Source organism: Pholis gunnellus, assembly GCF_910591455.1.
Source record: "Pholis gunnellus genome assembly, chromosome: 3".
NCBI lineage: Eukaryota > Metazoa > Chordata > Actinopteri > Perciformes > Pholidae > Pholis > Pholis gunnellus.
Window position 1 is genome coordinate 12,761,489 of NC_136529.1, and position 16,104 is coordinate 12,777,592.

The 16,104-nt window shown below is 42.4% G+C and overlaps 1 protein-coding gene across 1 annotated transcript in view; it reads left to right on the forward strand.

Annotated features, from left to right (window-relative positions):
* The window catches only part of cacna2d2a (calcium channel, voltage-dependent, alpha 2/delta subunit 2a), a gene marked incomplete at both ends in the record, with an annotated part of 136,124 nt that overhangs the window by 81,198 nt on the left and 38,822 nt on the right, over positions 1-16,104 (forward strand). Inside the window, 2 exons of the mRNA XM_079156694.1 lie at positions 5,331-5,375; positions 9,402-9,540. Coding sequence (XP_079012820.1) covers positions 5,331-5,375; positions 9,402-9,540 — 184 coding nt within the window. The remainder of the gene's footprint in view (positions 1-5,330; positions 5,376-9,401; positions 9,541-16,104) is intronic.

The window sequence follows — 16,104 nt, forward strand, 5'->3', positions numbered from 1 at the left end:
TAATGTAATAAATTCAGTGCATACTATAATATTTAGTTAAAAGAGTACTCTCCTTGTCTTAAAGCATTGGAACACTTAAGAGTCCTTAATTTAAAGCAACTGGACTTTGTCTGTTTGGTCTAGATTACATTTTCGTCAATCAGTTCCAAATTGATGAAGCCTCTTGAATGTGTGACTAAAGTCAGTGACCTGTACAAATGAGAACCTTTACAGAGATGATACTAAATTGAATATACCGGGTAATTCTTATTATGTGAAGTAATTGTTCCATACATAATGATTCTCGTTACTTTAACATGCCTGTTTAATTACTCTCAAAACCTGTGCACATAAAAAACAGGCGCATGCATGTGATACTTGCCCACAGAACAGTATTTGACTGCTGTCTGGAGATCAACAAAGTTAAAGATTACCAACTTGATTTGGACCTTCTAGCTGCTGGATCCCACATTTAAGTATAAATAATTTCTTTCACATTTTTGTGAATAAGCAATATGCCCACACCCAGTAAAGGATAGGATTTAATATCCTTTGAATCAAAAAGGCTCCACCAAAGAACAAGAATTCATATTTTATTCACAGGATACCCCTACAGTTCAAGATCAAATTGGTTAAAGGGCTTTCAGATCCCTGACAAATTCCTACATGTCTGATTAATTTACCTCTGTTTGAAAATCATATTTCACAAGCTCACGTTTTAACACTTGTGCAAACCTGTGGACCTTATAAATGAAAGGAAATTAGCTGAAATAATTTGTTTCTGATGGCGTATTGTGATTTCTTTTTGACATCTCTCCTTTCAGTATGAATGCCCTTGTGCATATATTTCATTTAAATTTCATTCTCCAGATGAAATTGGATGTCAGTCATTTCTTACTTAACATACGTGGATTGTAATGCACCTGTGTGTTGTGTGTTCACCGGAGTCAAAGTGTACGAGTATGTGCTTAGCCTGAAGGATTTCATTGCCTCTCACCGGAGACGTCTCATAAGCCAATATGGCCGAGTGTTTATCTAGTTCGAATGTCTTCAGTTCCATGCCATTTGACGTGTAGAGATGGGATTTAAGGATGCTGTGGAAATAGAAAGACAGAGCGAGCAGATAGGTAGAGACATGAGGAGAGACTTGAGTCGGGGGGATAAGAAAAGGAGTTAGAACGTATAGCTTCATAACACGTTAGCTTCAAACTTTACGTAAGCACTTCTTCTCTGCAGCAAAATCACATTTTTTAGTTTTTCTTCCTTTATTCTGGTTGCCTTCTCACATTAAGTGAGCTGTGTGTGTGTGTGTGTGTGAGAGAGAGAGAGAGTTTGTGTGTCGGTGTGTACCTTACAGGCTGATGTGTGTGGGTTAATGAAGAGCAGTAAATGAAATCCTTTATTGTGTTTGATATAATGTCAGCTTCCATTAGGGAAACTGGGGCTACGAATGATTGCTAGACTATCGAGGCCAGGAGAGGGGTGCAGTGTGTGTGTGTGTGTGTGTGTGTGTGTGTGTGTGTGTGTGTGTGTGTGTGTGTGTGTGTGTGTGTGTGTGTGTGTGTGTGTGTGTGTGTGTGTGTGTGTGTGTGTGTGTGTGTGTGTATGTGCGCGTTTCTGCGTGCTTGTGTGCACACCCCAGGGCACGGCGGAGGCACAGAGTGTGTTCTGTAATTATAAAATCATTAGCAGGTGTCCAGAGGAGATATGAATATGACTGTAATCTGTCCCCACCCATGATGGAGCGCTTGTCTCGCACTCAAATGTCAACCTGTCTCAGCCAGTCCATCGAGAGAGCTCACACCTTCAAATTCAAAAGATTTAGTCCCAGCGACCACTCTCCGTCATTTACATGTACCGCTACATATGACAGCCTTTATGTACCAGCCATTTTTCAATCACGTATTGTTACCCTGTGCGTTACCGGATAAATCATCTGTCAAGGTTCCTCTTCACATATGATGACATTTCTGGGCTGTAAAGGCTCCGACCTTCACTGGAGAGGAGATTTTGAAGTTTAAATGTGTAACTACAAGCAACGGATGACATTAAAATCACAGCATGTAGCGATGACAAGAAAACACGCTGGCAGAAGAACGGCCTCGTAGTCTGACAGAATGACGGGCGTACAGGCAAACAAAAGATAGGCAGGCATGTATCTGGTCAGACATAAAAACGAGCAGACATTGTAGCCCTGGCGAGGAGACAAAGTCACATTGTAATCTAGAGCAGAGGGGCGGTTTCTATAGCAACAGTAGGCATCTAACCTACGCGCCGCTGCTTTTGCTGAAATCTGAAATTGGTGAGAGGAGGCTGGTATTGAGGATAGAGAGATTGGGAAAGATGAAGATAAGACAAGGCAGGGTGGAGGAGGAGAGATGTGGCAAAGGGAGGAGAGAGGAAGCAGATCGCGATAAGGGTGAGGAGAGCGAAGGAGATGAGCGGAGGAAGATTGATGTAAGGGAGGGGCTGGAGATCATCACCTGACCTCAGTGTTTGTCTCCTGTTTGGAATTTGTTGGTCCACTCGGCATGATAGATTTAATTTACTGATAGCACTTTGTGTCAGTGGGAATTTCTCAGACTTTGTATGTGTCTTTGCGTGTATGTGTTGCGTAAGCGCATACACCTCGCTCCGTGTACATTCTCAAGTGTGTGCATGTTGTATATGAGTGCCTGCGAGCATGCAGTTATGCATATTATATATGTGTATGTCTGCAATAGCAGGGTGGAGCTCGGAGAGAGATGGATGTGGGATAATTGCTGGCTTGGCGCTGTATCAGATGTGTGTTTAACCCTGAGCCCATAGAGACCTGTGACCAGCCGCGGCAGATGGCCATGCCACCCCTGGGGGCTGCTCAGAGGGTCATGGTGGCCTCGGACTCGTCCACATGGAGCCACCTCTTCTGTGCATGTCCGTGCGGTGTCAGAGCGTGTGACTGGAGGCAGAGGTTGTTGCGTTCATGAGTAGGATCGGTGTAACTCTAAATGCTTGTGTTATTATGTTTAGAGGTCTTATTTTCATCATATTGCGAAATGCGATAACATACAAACAATATAAAAAGTATAATTTTGGTATATGGCTGAAATGGTTAGAAAGAGATTATTATTTTATTGTACCAATGACAGGTGGGTGACGGATAAAAAGAAAATAACATAAAATGTCTGAGAAAGTTGTTTGGCGCCATCAGAATTCCCCAGAGTTCAATGCTACTTTGTAAAAGATCTACTTTTCTGCGGAACTCTGCTGGAGGGATAACATACTAAACATTACTCACATCATTTCTATACTCATCAGACCATCCGGGGACTCTTGTGCCCTGTATGGAAGCATCTGCCTTCATTATGGATGTTTCTCTGCTCATTTATTCATGTTTTTCCTTTGATTTGTCACATAACACATTATAGTATTATTTGCAATAAAAAGAAGTAATAAGGTACGAAATAACAATGTGCAACAATGAAGTGTTAGCAAGGGCGCTACAGTGTTGGATCTCTCGCTAAACTCTCTCCTCAGTAATGTGTGGTATGTTTTTTTTGAGTGTATTATTTGTTTTAGTAAAGCTGCTGGACGGTGTCCCTCGGGTTCGAGGAACTCAGCGTTTATTTACAGAAAGCAGTCCTGAATAATGAGTTGTAATGCCGCAGTAGTGAGAGTAAACTCTTCAGAAGCGGAGGGACTAGTCTAAGCAGGACTGGGCTCCAGATCAATCCTGCTGGCAGACACAACACCACTGTTGCTCTGCCACAGTCTCGCTCGCTTGCTCTCTTTCTCTTCTCTCTCTGCAGAGGCACAGGCTATTTTTAGCCCTGGCAGCTCTTTCCCCACTGCACCCACCGCCGCCACCACCATCACCACCACCCCCCCATCTCTCTCCTCTCAATGCATCCGTTCATATCACCCTGACCTCAGCCTCCATACTAACCCTCCACCTTAACCCAATGTACTCCCTGAACGATCCCCTCTGATCCCTCCACTCAGCTCCTCTCCTTCCATCCTCACTCCTGACTGTGGAGGCAGAGCGAGTGCTGGTAAGTTGAGGAGATTTGTCGGGGGGGGGGGGCAGATTCTGCTCCTACTCGATCTTGTCCACGCTCATTACCCAAAGACACAAGCTGCGTCCAGGCTGGTCCGCCCGGTGTTTGGTGTCAGTGTGAGTTTTGATCACACTGTGTTTCTTTGGTGAGTTGTTAGGGACTGAGCCGAGCTGATGACTGACTCTCTGATTAGCACTGGAGGCCAGCCAAGACCGCCGGTCGTGGTGTGTAGAGAGGCTCTAATGCTCGAGGGTGCTGAGAGAAAGGTGGGGGCCGGCAGAGAAAGAGAACACTTGTGCATATAGATGCTGTACAAGTTAAACAAACACAGGGCACAGCATGCGCGTGAGACAGCAGGAAGAGAGATAAAGACAGTGATGAGCGAAACGGTGAAAGCAAGCAAGAGACAAACAGAAATTGAGAAAAAGACTGAGTGGATGAGTCACGCTTACCTGTACAGTAGACTCTCTCTTTCTCGGTCAGGCGTCCTGCCTCATCAGACCATGACCACAGCTCCTCCAGTGAGGGCGACTCAGTCACTGTGGTGCCCTTGAGAGCGTGCCCTCAGCCAGCCTCCTCATGATAATGAGGCAGGCCCCACGGACGCTACTCGCTGCATGCAACCCCTGCCCGCCCTCACGACTGCCTCCACGGGAGATAAGGACGCCAGTTCTGAGGAGAAGAGAGGAGGCTAACAGCCTGGGTTTGGGTTCTCTGCTCGGGTTAAATGCGGGGAGCTTGATGGTGAAAGGTTGAATCCGGGGCTACGTCTTGTGACTGGCAATTTCAGTCTGTAATTAGAGCAAAAATAGTGCATCAAAATTGCATACATTTACATTTTCCTTATTCTTTTCTTTTTTTTTGTTTCTCTCCTTTTGTGAGAGCTGTTTTCCTTGACTGAAAACACAGCCAGTTGAGGTCGATAAGACTCCCGGAGAGAGTAGTATTGTGAGTTCATTCTTCTATCATTGCACATTGAGCTCACACACATTATTTTTAAGTTCTCCACAACACATGAAAATGTTCCTACAGTGTTTTTAACACGAGTTCGAACATGTGCCACTAACATTGCATCTTCTTAAGCAAAGCATTGCCCAGATACATTCAGCTATCTGCTCACCTTCCCATAACTGTCATTCCACATCACACTACTTCTCCTGTGTTCTGTGATGCTGATTATATTCTCATGCTGAACGGTGTGATTGAATATAACCTTGACTCTCTCTAGCTTACCACCGCGAGGGGTCAGGTCTGATATAGACGCTGCTATATCTTCTCTCATCACCTGTCTTTTCACTTTTCTTTTCTGCACAGGAGAATGCCATTTCATACTACGATTCCAAAGCGGATTCAGACTATGTGAGTACAGTACGGACTACTCCCCCCCCCCCGTCCCCCGTCTGCCTGCCTCAAACCCCAAATCCTACCCACTCCACTACCCGCCCCTGCCACCCTTTCCTGCAACCCCACCCTGTCTCTACCCTGGCCTCCTCGGTGTTGATGCCCCCTCCCCCCCCGCTCACAGGCCCCTGGGATGTCTGTGTGTGTTAGTGAGGGGGACACTGCTTCATGGTGAGTTGGTGTGACAGAGCAGGGGCAGGCCGACGTGCATGTGACAGTGGCTTCAGCTGTCCTCCCCCAGTCTTATTTTCTCCCTCCCCATGCACTCTAAATGTGTCGACTACGGAGCTGAACTGCGGGTTTGTTAGACCTCTGCTCCAAAACACGGGTCATATCGCACTTTCATACACAAGGACGCCATTTCAATCATGCTGAAGAATATGAATGACATTGATGGATCAACCTGCAGGCTGGGTACTGCAGTTTCCTCCAGAAAAGCCCTGCAAGTCACTGTCGTTTGGTCTCACCACGCCACAACACCGGCTGCAGTTCCTCCGTCGGATAGGTCACACTCGGAGCCCGTGCCCGCTGATTGATTAAGTTTCGAAGAGGAGTGCAAGAATCCCCCCTAGATCACCAAAGCACAAAAGATGGGAAGACAATGCGATAGAGAGAGGAAGAGAGTGAGGCGGAGGAGCAATAAATCATGGTGTGATTTTCTCTTTGTGCACGCCACTCCTGTGATTAATGACACAGCGCTTTAGGGCCTGTCAGCACATCTAATTGGAGAACATCAGTCATCATTAACATGGCACACTGAGGTCGAGCCAGTGACACACCCCTGACCCGCACTTCACCAACCCCACAACCACCCAACGACAGTGGCAGAGGTCAGTCAGAGGTCATTCCTCATCCCTGCAACCCAGACAGTCGCCCACCAGTACTCCCATATCTGAATCTTGATTCCACCCACTATGACCCCTTTCAATTAAGGCCTTACCACTGGAGAGAAAAAATGTACCATGTATGTACTACTGTTCTGCACTATCCGCGAGATACGATAAGAATCCATGTTTAAAGAAAGGTAAGTGATTCTCGGGCTCTCTTATTCAAGGCTTGTCTCCTCTGTTCCCTATCCTGTACTCTATACCCTGTAATCTATCCTCTTGTCACTGTACCCTTGATGTAAAAGTGCAATGGGATTTTCAAAACTGTCCATGTGCCAAAGCATGTTTGAAGCGCATTTAATTTATTTCTCTTATTCACCTACCAACCAGCCACCTATGGGTTCTTTGTATTAATTACACATTCAGATTCTATTGTCCTGTAATGGCTTAATTTCTGCACTGTCATCTGTTGTCTGCAAGTTGCACAGTATTAGGACTTTTAAGTCGTATTAGACATCGGTTAAAACTAGACAAGATCAGCCCCCACATGCAGAGTAAAATATTCTTTGGACTGCATGATTCCACTTTCACTGCGATACTTCTGGTACGTCTGGTAGAAAAATATTGTCAATCATGTTCCTTGGTAGTAATTTACTTCTAAGACACCCATCAAATATATAAATTATTACAGGTCTGATTATTCTAATGTTTACTCCAAATTGAAAATTTATATTTTTGCTGTTTTTAAGTGTCTTATGTTAAATGTGTTAGAGCAGCTATTTACTAATTGTAATGTTATTTATTTTTTTGTAAGGATTCCTTGTTTGTTTAAAAGGCTGTTTTTCCTCTATCTCACTCGTGCCGACAGTCTTTCAAATAAAGCCACACACACATACAGGGTCTTAAGTGACATGTTTGAGGTTACCCCTGGTTGGCTGGAAGCGGGAATGAAAGAATCTTCAAACTGTCATCTCTGGCCTCTTCAGCCTTTAATTAAACCTTGAAAACGGGGAGATAAAATTAACAAATTGGGTAATGAATCGAGCAAAACAGGTGGTGGATAGTTGAGGAAAATGAACCAATCAGTCCTTGCTGCGTGGATTTATTCAGCTCCTAATTAGACACTGCCTTGGTTAATTATGATTGGGCTCTTCTGAAGGAGAAAAAAAAAAGCCTCCCTGCCCGACATTGACAGAATTAGTGTCAGACTGAGTGATAAACAAACACCTCAACCTCACAGTTAGTGCTGTTGAAAAGCCAGCATTCTTTATATCGTTAGAATTACTCTCAGAGTTGTATGATTTTTATTGTGAAGCAAAAAGGCAGATGTGACCTGGAAACAGTCACCATTTTTTATATTTATCTCTTGCATAGAAAGCTGCGTCGCTGTTTAGTTCTGCCTCAGTCCTTCCCTCTTTTCTCCAACTTGTACAAAGTAAGAAATAAAACAGCCGCATTGAAATGGAACAACAGGAAGAGATTATTTTTACCACCGCTTTAACAGTGGTGAAATAACACTGTTTAGCAGCCTCAGATCAGGTCCCAAAGGCGTAGACTACAAACAACAGGCAAACAGCCTTTTGTCAACAGGATGCTAGACTAAAACTAATAAAACAAAAATCATGTCTAACATGCGTTACATACTGTTCTTGTCTCACAACCTTTCACCTATCTAGATGAGCTGTCTGGTGATTAGAAGGAGTATTTTGAGGGAAAAATGAAACAACTCCAACTTGTTATACCAAAAATATAGAAAAGTGTCGAAGCTGTATCACTCCTCAGCCTTTTAACTTTTTGAAAAAGTACTTTTTCTAAATTGCTACCAGTTATTCATGAAATTTTAAGTAAAATGTTCTCTGATTTCATGTTAAGAAAAGTGCTTTTACTAAATGTTTAATTTGATGAAGCCAATGTTCAATTAACTAGTTGATAAATAGTATTGAAGTAATCGTTTATTAGTTGACTGCCGAGTGTCAGCACACATTTGTCAGTCCTAACATATTTCTATGTGGTCATACCTCTCATGAGCTGGTCTCTGTCATAACAATAATTGTTCCTTAAGTTGACTTTCAATGGGACTTTAGCACAACTAACCCCCTGCCTTACAGCTTGTAATTGCTTTTTAATAGTCAATTAAAGTTGTCCCATCAATCAATTTCTGCTGTGGACATGGAGTTTTGATTTTATTTCTCCAAAAAACAAACAGCTTTTATCATGTCAGATCCAATTAACCCAAGTTGCTTTATTAAAATGAATTCACTGACAGATTGATATTGAAGTAAAATCGTCTCTTTAGCCATCAGAATGCATGGTGAATGATCAGAGATATGATTTTTGTTTCAGTTTAGTGCTGTTTTCTAAGGGTTTTAGTGAGCGCTGTAAGGATGCGTGCTAAAGTCTGATCCAGAATAAGCCAATAAACTGAGCTGGAGAGTGGAGTTATATCTAGCTTGCATTTTTTTTTTCACATCCCACAATCACTTCCTCCTGTGGGAACAGGCACAGATTGGACTCCATTGAAAACTTATCAAGATAAAAAGCTTAAATGTCAGTTCTCTTTTATCTTCTGGCTTTCTTTAATATCTGACACTTTCCTAATGCAATATGTGTGTCAAGCTTTCTCATCATGTACAATGGTCACACTGAGCAGCTGAAAAAGTGCCAAAACCTTATTAGAAATATGCAGCATTAGTTCCGTTTTTTGTTTAAACAATCACAGGCAAGAGAGAGGAGACGGTCTGTTATGAAATATGCTATAATTTGAATGGGTAATTACGTGGTGGTTGTTGCTAGTTATTGTTGGGGTTAATTTGTGTGGCACATGTGTCTGTGATAGTCATCTGAGTCTCTCTGTTAGGTGTCTGCTCTGATACCTGCTGTTGTTCTCTGATGAGAGGGAAACTATAGAACCACCTAAATCTGAAGGCGGAATAATTGCTATTTTTGTGCTGAACATTATTTAAATGCTATGTGACTCTCTGTGTGAGTCAGACAGAGAGCTTTACTGTCTGTACCAGAGCCACAGATGGGCACTGTAAAGCCACAAGATGGGAGGTGACAGAATGCTGTACTATATTATTTGCTTGTATTCACACGTTTTTAATTGAAAGCTCACGTATGTTTGTTTGTGTGCGTGCGTGCATGTGTGTGTCTGCAGATGGAGGATGGAGAAGAGGAAAACCCGCTGGAGAGCGCGACGTCTTTGGAGCTGGAGTTTGTGGACGATCCCAATTTTAAAAACAAGGTCAACTACTCTTCCAGCGCGGTCCAGATTCCTACAGACATATACAAAGGCTGTAAGTGCACAAAAATACTTTGACTATTATTGTTCTGGTGGAAAGGCGATTGAATGAGCGGCACGGTATATGCTTCATAAAATGTAACACAAAATGACACATCTACTGCCGGGTTTCCTTAAGACCTTTGCTGTACTGACTGTTGTGTAGCGCACACTTCATTACCTTTATGTGGCCAAAAGTGTGCATAATGTAATCCTTCTTAAGTATTAAACACATACAAATAACTAACCACATTACAAGCACAAGTTTCTGGAGAATATACAGAGGCCTCAACCACATTCTTTTGCAAGAGTTTTTTCCAACTCATATTTTATAACACGCCTCAGAACCGATTAACTGGTTATTATAAACCAAAAGCAAACTGGCTTTATATGATGCTACGGTGGTAGTAGTACTAGTATCCCCAGAGTACAATTGATTGAATATATTTATGTGTACACTCCAAGTATACTAATTCTTACCTCACTTTTTTTTAGATATATTTGTTCTATACCACGAGATGAAACAAGATAAAATCTCGGGAAATGTATTTTTTTTTACTTCGTAACGTATGTTTGGTTTCATTGAGGCATGTTTTGTGTGCTGAATAATCTCATGTGGACGAACACAAAAATCGGCGTTGTAAGAAAATGGTAATAAGATAATAAATATCATATATGGAGGTTTACCTGTATCATAAATGTAAGAGATGTCTCCTCCTGGTTTAAACACTCACCGCTGGGCTGTAGATAGATGACAGTCTTGACTTGACCTTTCCCCTTTCTCTCAGTATGTTAGCTGGACCTCTCCCTCCTTTTACATAAATCATCACTTTAACACACCAACATGATTTTAGATGACAGACCGTCTCTCACACCATATCTGCACTGTATTTTTTTTTCTGCATGGGCATGGTCCACCGCCCCCCCCCCCCCCCCCCCCCCCTGCCTTTCCTGCTTGGCACCGTGCTGCCCTAGGGACATAACACCCTCCTTAGTCTGTAGCTGACAAATGGACAAAGGGGAACACATGTACCGTCTGGGACTCTGATTTCGCTTGGCATGTTCCCTCTGTTATCCACCTCTAACCTTTTGGACACTGTCTGACTGCCCCTTTAAAGACTCAAAAAAACCAGCATGTGCTGACTGACAGGCATTCTCACAGTGGCAATTTTTTCTTTCCGTTATTATCTAGCTCTTCGCCCTCTTTGTTGAACAGGCACTGTATGGCACCTGTCTGTGACAATGCCCTCCAGCTGTGTCTCCAGACAAATCTTGTCAGAATTAGACACTCGTGGTTCAGGACGAGATGTCAAAGGCTGCAGCTAACTCACAATAGAGCAATCAGGCCTGCACATTGTTCACAATGCCATTTTGTGCCAGCTCTGGTTCCCCTGTCTGAAGCTATGAGTCAGAGAATAAAGGCCTCTTGATTGAGCCTGGTGGAGTCTAGAAGAATAGAGTGGTACAGTGCATGAAATTAGCTTTTCACTTCTCTTCTGTGGAAAATGTTTACTATTGATGTTGTTTAGTTAGGTCCCATTGTGTGGTCTGCTGTGCTGAGATTGCCAACTGCTGATTTTTTGCCAACTCCATTATGCACGTGTGGTGTTTCAGTCGTTGCTGATAAATAGTTTTTAAAAACGTGTTGATGTCCAAAAATACAGTAATTTTTAAGGACACTTTTCCACCAAACGTCCGAGGCACAAATGAAGATATTAGAAACATACATTTTGAGACGTCAGATGTGAAATGCAGTGCAGACTAAGTTTAAGGGGAAATGATTTTACACATCAAAGTCTGTTTATAGGTCTTGAGGGGAACTGCTGCAAATACACTGCTTTTTGTTGTTCCAGAGGGAGCTGCAGGAAGTCTGGTAAATTCGTCGGCAGGGACTGAGGACTACAAGTTTGAAAATAAAAAAAATTCTGGTGGTGCGGAGTTAGAAATAAGTGAGCTGACCAGACCTCTGTAGCTCGCTCCTAATCACTGCTTGAAGCTAATTCTTTGAGGCTACATTAGCCGCTACTGGCATACCACACATGAATCCCTGACCGACCTGAATAATCACGTTGCATTTCGGGTAATGTGGGCTTTAAGTTTTGACACGGAAGAAGATCGTGTTTATAAAAAAGACGATATTTCAGGTTCTGCTGCATCTACTTTGATCTTTTTACTTTTTTTACTTTTCACTATGAGTTTGACTTATAGGACTGCGAAGCTAAGGTAGAGTACTGTTTTATCTAACTTAGTTCACAGAAATGTACATGCGTTTGCTTTAGCAGGATGGTAAAGGGGGATTATTATCCAATGCCATGTTCTGCCTTGGGCCCACCAGTGGGAGCCTGCAGGGTGCCTTGGAGAGAATGTCTGAGGAAACCAATGTGGGCGGATTGTTGTCCTCTGGGTCTGGAGAGGTCTGGATCTACAGTATATCTGTGGGTTTAGGATTAGCAGAAGAGAAGCAGTGTGAGTGGGTAGATTCAGCGCTCGTTGCAGAGAAAAGAAAAGTGTAGGAAGAATGGAGCACGGTCCAAAGTACAGCGTAATGTCCAACAGTTGTTGTGATATTCTCAAGAGTTGTTTATTAGCGCTTGCTTGCTTGTGTTGTTGGAGTAGCTTGTTTTGATTTGTGCACATTATTAATGCACTGAATAAATTGACCGTTTTCCAGAAAATGGCAGCATCAATTGACAGTCGCAGCAAAATGGGTGTCCTTGGGGATGGACTGAGAGAAAGGAACAGATAGAAGGAAAGATAGAAAGAACAGGGGTGAGAGGAGAGACACTTTAATAATAGAAACCATTTAGAGCAACAAAAAAAATATTTTTTTTTATTTTTTTATTGTGATCCTTTCAGCAGCTAAATGAGGCGGTGCATGCGTCCTGGTTTGATTTGTCTGCTAGGCCCCATGTCCGTTTATTGAGATTGAGAGTGTTCCCTGAGCGCAGTAATGAACCATTTTATGATTCATTATCCCTCTGCTGATTCCTGCTGCCAAGTCTGCAAACTTTCTAATTAGCTTAGGTCAAACATTCATACAGTTTTCCTCTAATTATCGTTGCTTATTACAGAATGGACGTCGCGACACAGCCACAGAGGAATAAATTGATGTGGGTGGTGTCGTCTATGGAGAAATAGAGATATTCTACCAGGGAATGTTACAGAAATGGTGAGGAAGAGGCAGGGATTTGCTGAATGATTGCAGAGGAAGGGCTCCGGGAATACAATCAGTAAAATAATCACTGAAAAATAAAGAGGAAAAGAAGCGAGGGAATATACAAAATGATTTCATTATTACTTTAGCAGCCATTTTGTAGATTCAGTGGATTCTCCCTGGTAATTGGAGCCAGTTCATACGGTAGAGGATACTAATCCAGATTGGGTCAGTCCACAGTCCACAGTTGCATGTCCATTATAACATGCTGAAAATAGGGAAGGTTGTATATCAGCCTTTCTTTTTTTTTTAAAGTAGCAATTATGTGTGTATAGTGTACACATGGTGTGTGGCCACATCAGTGTTTATGTGAGAATAAGAAGCCACAGCACCCAGCAGGGAATAAAGAAAACCACCAGTGAATGTGGGAAGCCCTTTCATTGAATTTGAAGTTTAAATCCGCTGCATGCGGCGCCTTTTCTGGCGGCCTAACGTCATGTTGTCAGTTTGCTATTGTTGTCAGGCACAGTGAGAAACTTGGTTATCAAAAATGAATGGCGAGGACTGGCCAACTGTGTGTGCAGATGAAAGAGCAGAGCTTAAATGTTTTGCATGGAGTGATTAACCCAACCCACCACACACACACACACACACACACACAGACAGACACAACACACGACAGCCATGATTACCACCCTTCAATGTACTTAATGGTCCAATTGCTCCTTTCTTAGTTTTAGGCCCATACTGGTGGGTTCACATGTTTGAGGTTACTAATGACAAAACTACGTCTACTTTTCTAAAGTATATACCATCACTTTTTTAGCTTTGATTTTCTATCACTAATGCAGCTATTGCTTCCCTTGACTCTTTCTTGTTGGTGAATTCATGGATGCTACATGACTTCCAAGACATTGAACCTGCAATAATTTATATATGTCATATAATGATTTATTTGGCCATTTGGAGCAGCAGAAGAAATCTGTTCAAACACTGACATATGATCACCTTTTAATGGCGAACTTGTTAGCAAACAGTTGCTTATCTACACATCCAGGAGATACACAAAATATCAGCATTCCATTGTTGTGTTTTTGTTGTTCTAATAGATGTAAGTTCACTATCAAGTCTTCTTGTAGTTTTTGCTTTCCACGAACTCCTGAAGGAGATATCCGTCTCTTTATCTGCTAAATGCTGCCATATGTTCTCCAGGTAGTTGCTAACTTCGTCTGTCTGCAATGCTTTAGAGAGTGATCAGCATTAATATGTAGGCTAGGCAATAGGCTAAAACATCAAATTATTTATGAGACTTTGATTAACGGGAGAAAAAAAAAATCCACAATCAGTTCCAGCAGCAAGCTTGTAGTCCATGCCCTTTGAATGTTAGCATCCATTTTGCTACTGCACTCTCTGGTCTTTGGATGGATCCCCTCTGGGAAGCTCCCAGGAAAAAAATCATCCAATTCACCTTTGTAAAGAGCAAATTGCATGGGGTGCATGTAATGTGCAGTGGGAAATTGAGTGCAACAGATACAGCAGATAGAAAGTCAACGCAGTGTCGTATACGATTTGAAAAGAAGAGAAAGATTTGCATTTGCAGGGATTCGTGTGAGTGAAACTCCCTCTGATGTCTCTCGTTTTGTATAACATGTATCTGGAGAGAAGTCAGCTCACCTGGTACTGGAGGGACAAAGGCGACTTTTGAAAGAAAGACTGTTCACAAAAGAGAGGGAAAGTGAGACTGAGCGTTATTCTTTGTCACTCAGTACAGAAATATATGCTGTGGCTCCAATTAGTGAACGTTCCCACTTTACTTGCCATAGATTTCTTTAATATCATGCTACATTTGTCATCTCAAGGGCATAAGCTGTTAGTCTTGAGATTTGCTTCAGCTGAATGTAAAATGTCATCTTTGTGTGTGTGTGTGTGTGTGTGTGTGTGTGTGTGTGTGTGTGTGTGTGTGTGTGTGCGTGCGTGTGTGTGTGTGTTTGTGCACGCCCAGTGCATGCAGCCTGTATTCGTTTCACACGCCCCAGGTTTCTTCCAGTGGAGGAAGCTTCCCTGTCAACCAACTCACGCCATGCTGGAGATCAACTCAGCCCGTCTCAACATCAAACCAGATTTAAATGTGTGGAGAAAAAAAAGCAAAACTGATTTGTGGAAAGAAAAAAAAAAGAGTGAAAGTGCAAAGGAAAAAGAAAGCGATAGAGAGAGGGGGGATAAGGGAAATTGGATTTAAAGTTAAACCAAAAGAGAAGAAAGAGAGTATAAACACTGTGGGCTGTATTTCTGTCATTCTTGACTTAACAGACTCCATCTCTCTCTCTGCCCCTCACCATCCACCCCGATAGTGTGTGCCCAGTGAAGGGGCACTATCATTTAGCAGCACACTAATTAGAACAGTCAGCACAGCACAACTCTACTTCACTCACCACCAGGCTCAGAAATTACATTTCATGTGTTTGTTATTTACTGCTCTTCTTTAATTAGAAATAATTTTTGGATTACCATTTAGCAAAATGGTGCTTCTCTGACAAACACACTCATAATAAATGCTATTCCTGAGTGAAACTGCTTCAATCCTTCACATGGAATTTAATTCTAATTAGTTGGTACTGCTGTTGCAAAGAACTTCTTAGAGACCAGTTTTGTAAAGCACACTGCAAAGAATACAAATTAGGTTATACAGTTATCTTTTGGATGTTATTTTTCTCAACTAAGGCTACAAAAAGACACATTTTTCTTTGGGAAGGCTTAGACTTTGTTTTAGCTCGTCTTTGTGGACGTGTGAGCTGCTGCCAGTTCCTGTTGCTCCCGTTTCCTCTGCAGGATGAAAGGTTTAATGTTCAGGCTCTTTAACACTCAGCCAGGCCACAAAGCAGCCCTGAAAGAAGAGAAAAGAAGGAGAGATGGGGAGAAAACAGGAGAGAGGGGAGACGGAGAAAGAATTGGGTTGACAATACAGAGAGCCACAGAAAGAGGAGGTACACACAGATGCACAGAATAGATGCCGGTCTGTGAAGACTTGAGAATGTGCAGAAAGATGTGGGTTCAACGCTCAAATCACAACAAAATATTTTCTCATTTACTTTTAGTGTTATTTGGAAATGGATCACAGGGAGCTCTTTAAGTTATCCAGTGAACTGGGACACCATTGCTGGAAATACAGTACATCTTACTGTCGAATTTAGTAAATTGTCCCATCTCAGTGCTGCGAGCACCACAGAAATTCTATTAATTTTCATTGTTGTGGGCTGGAAGCAATCTAAAGGAGGCAGATCTCAGTCTCAAAATATGGAAAGGTTTAAACAAAACCGTGCGACAATCAGCATGTAGCATTTGTAGTTAGAGTGAACTGACCCGTTAAGTGAAATGACCAATGCTTCTCTGATACAATTCAAACCTCTTTTACTGCCAAAAGTCTTG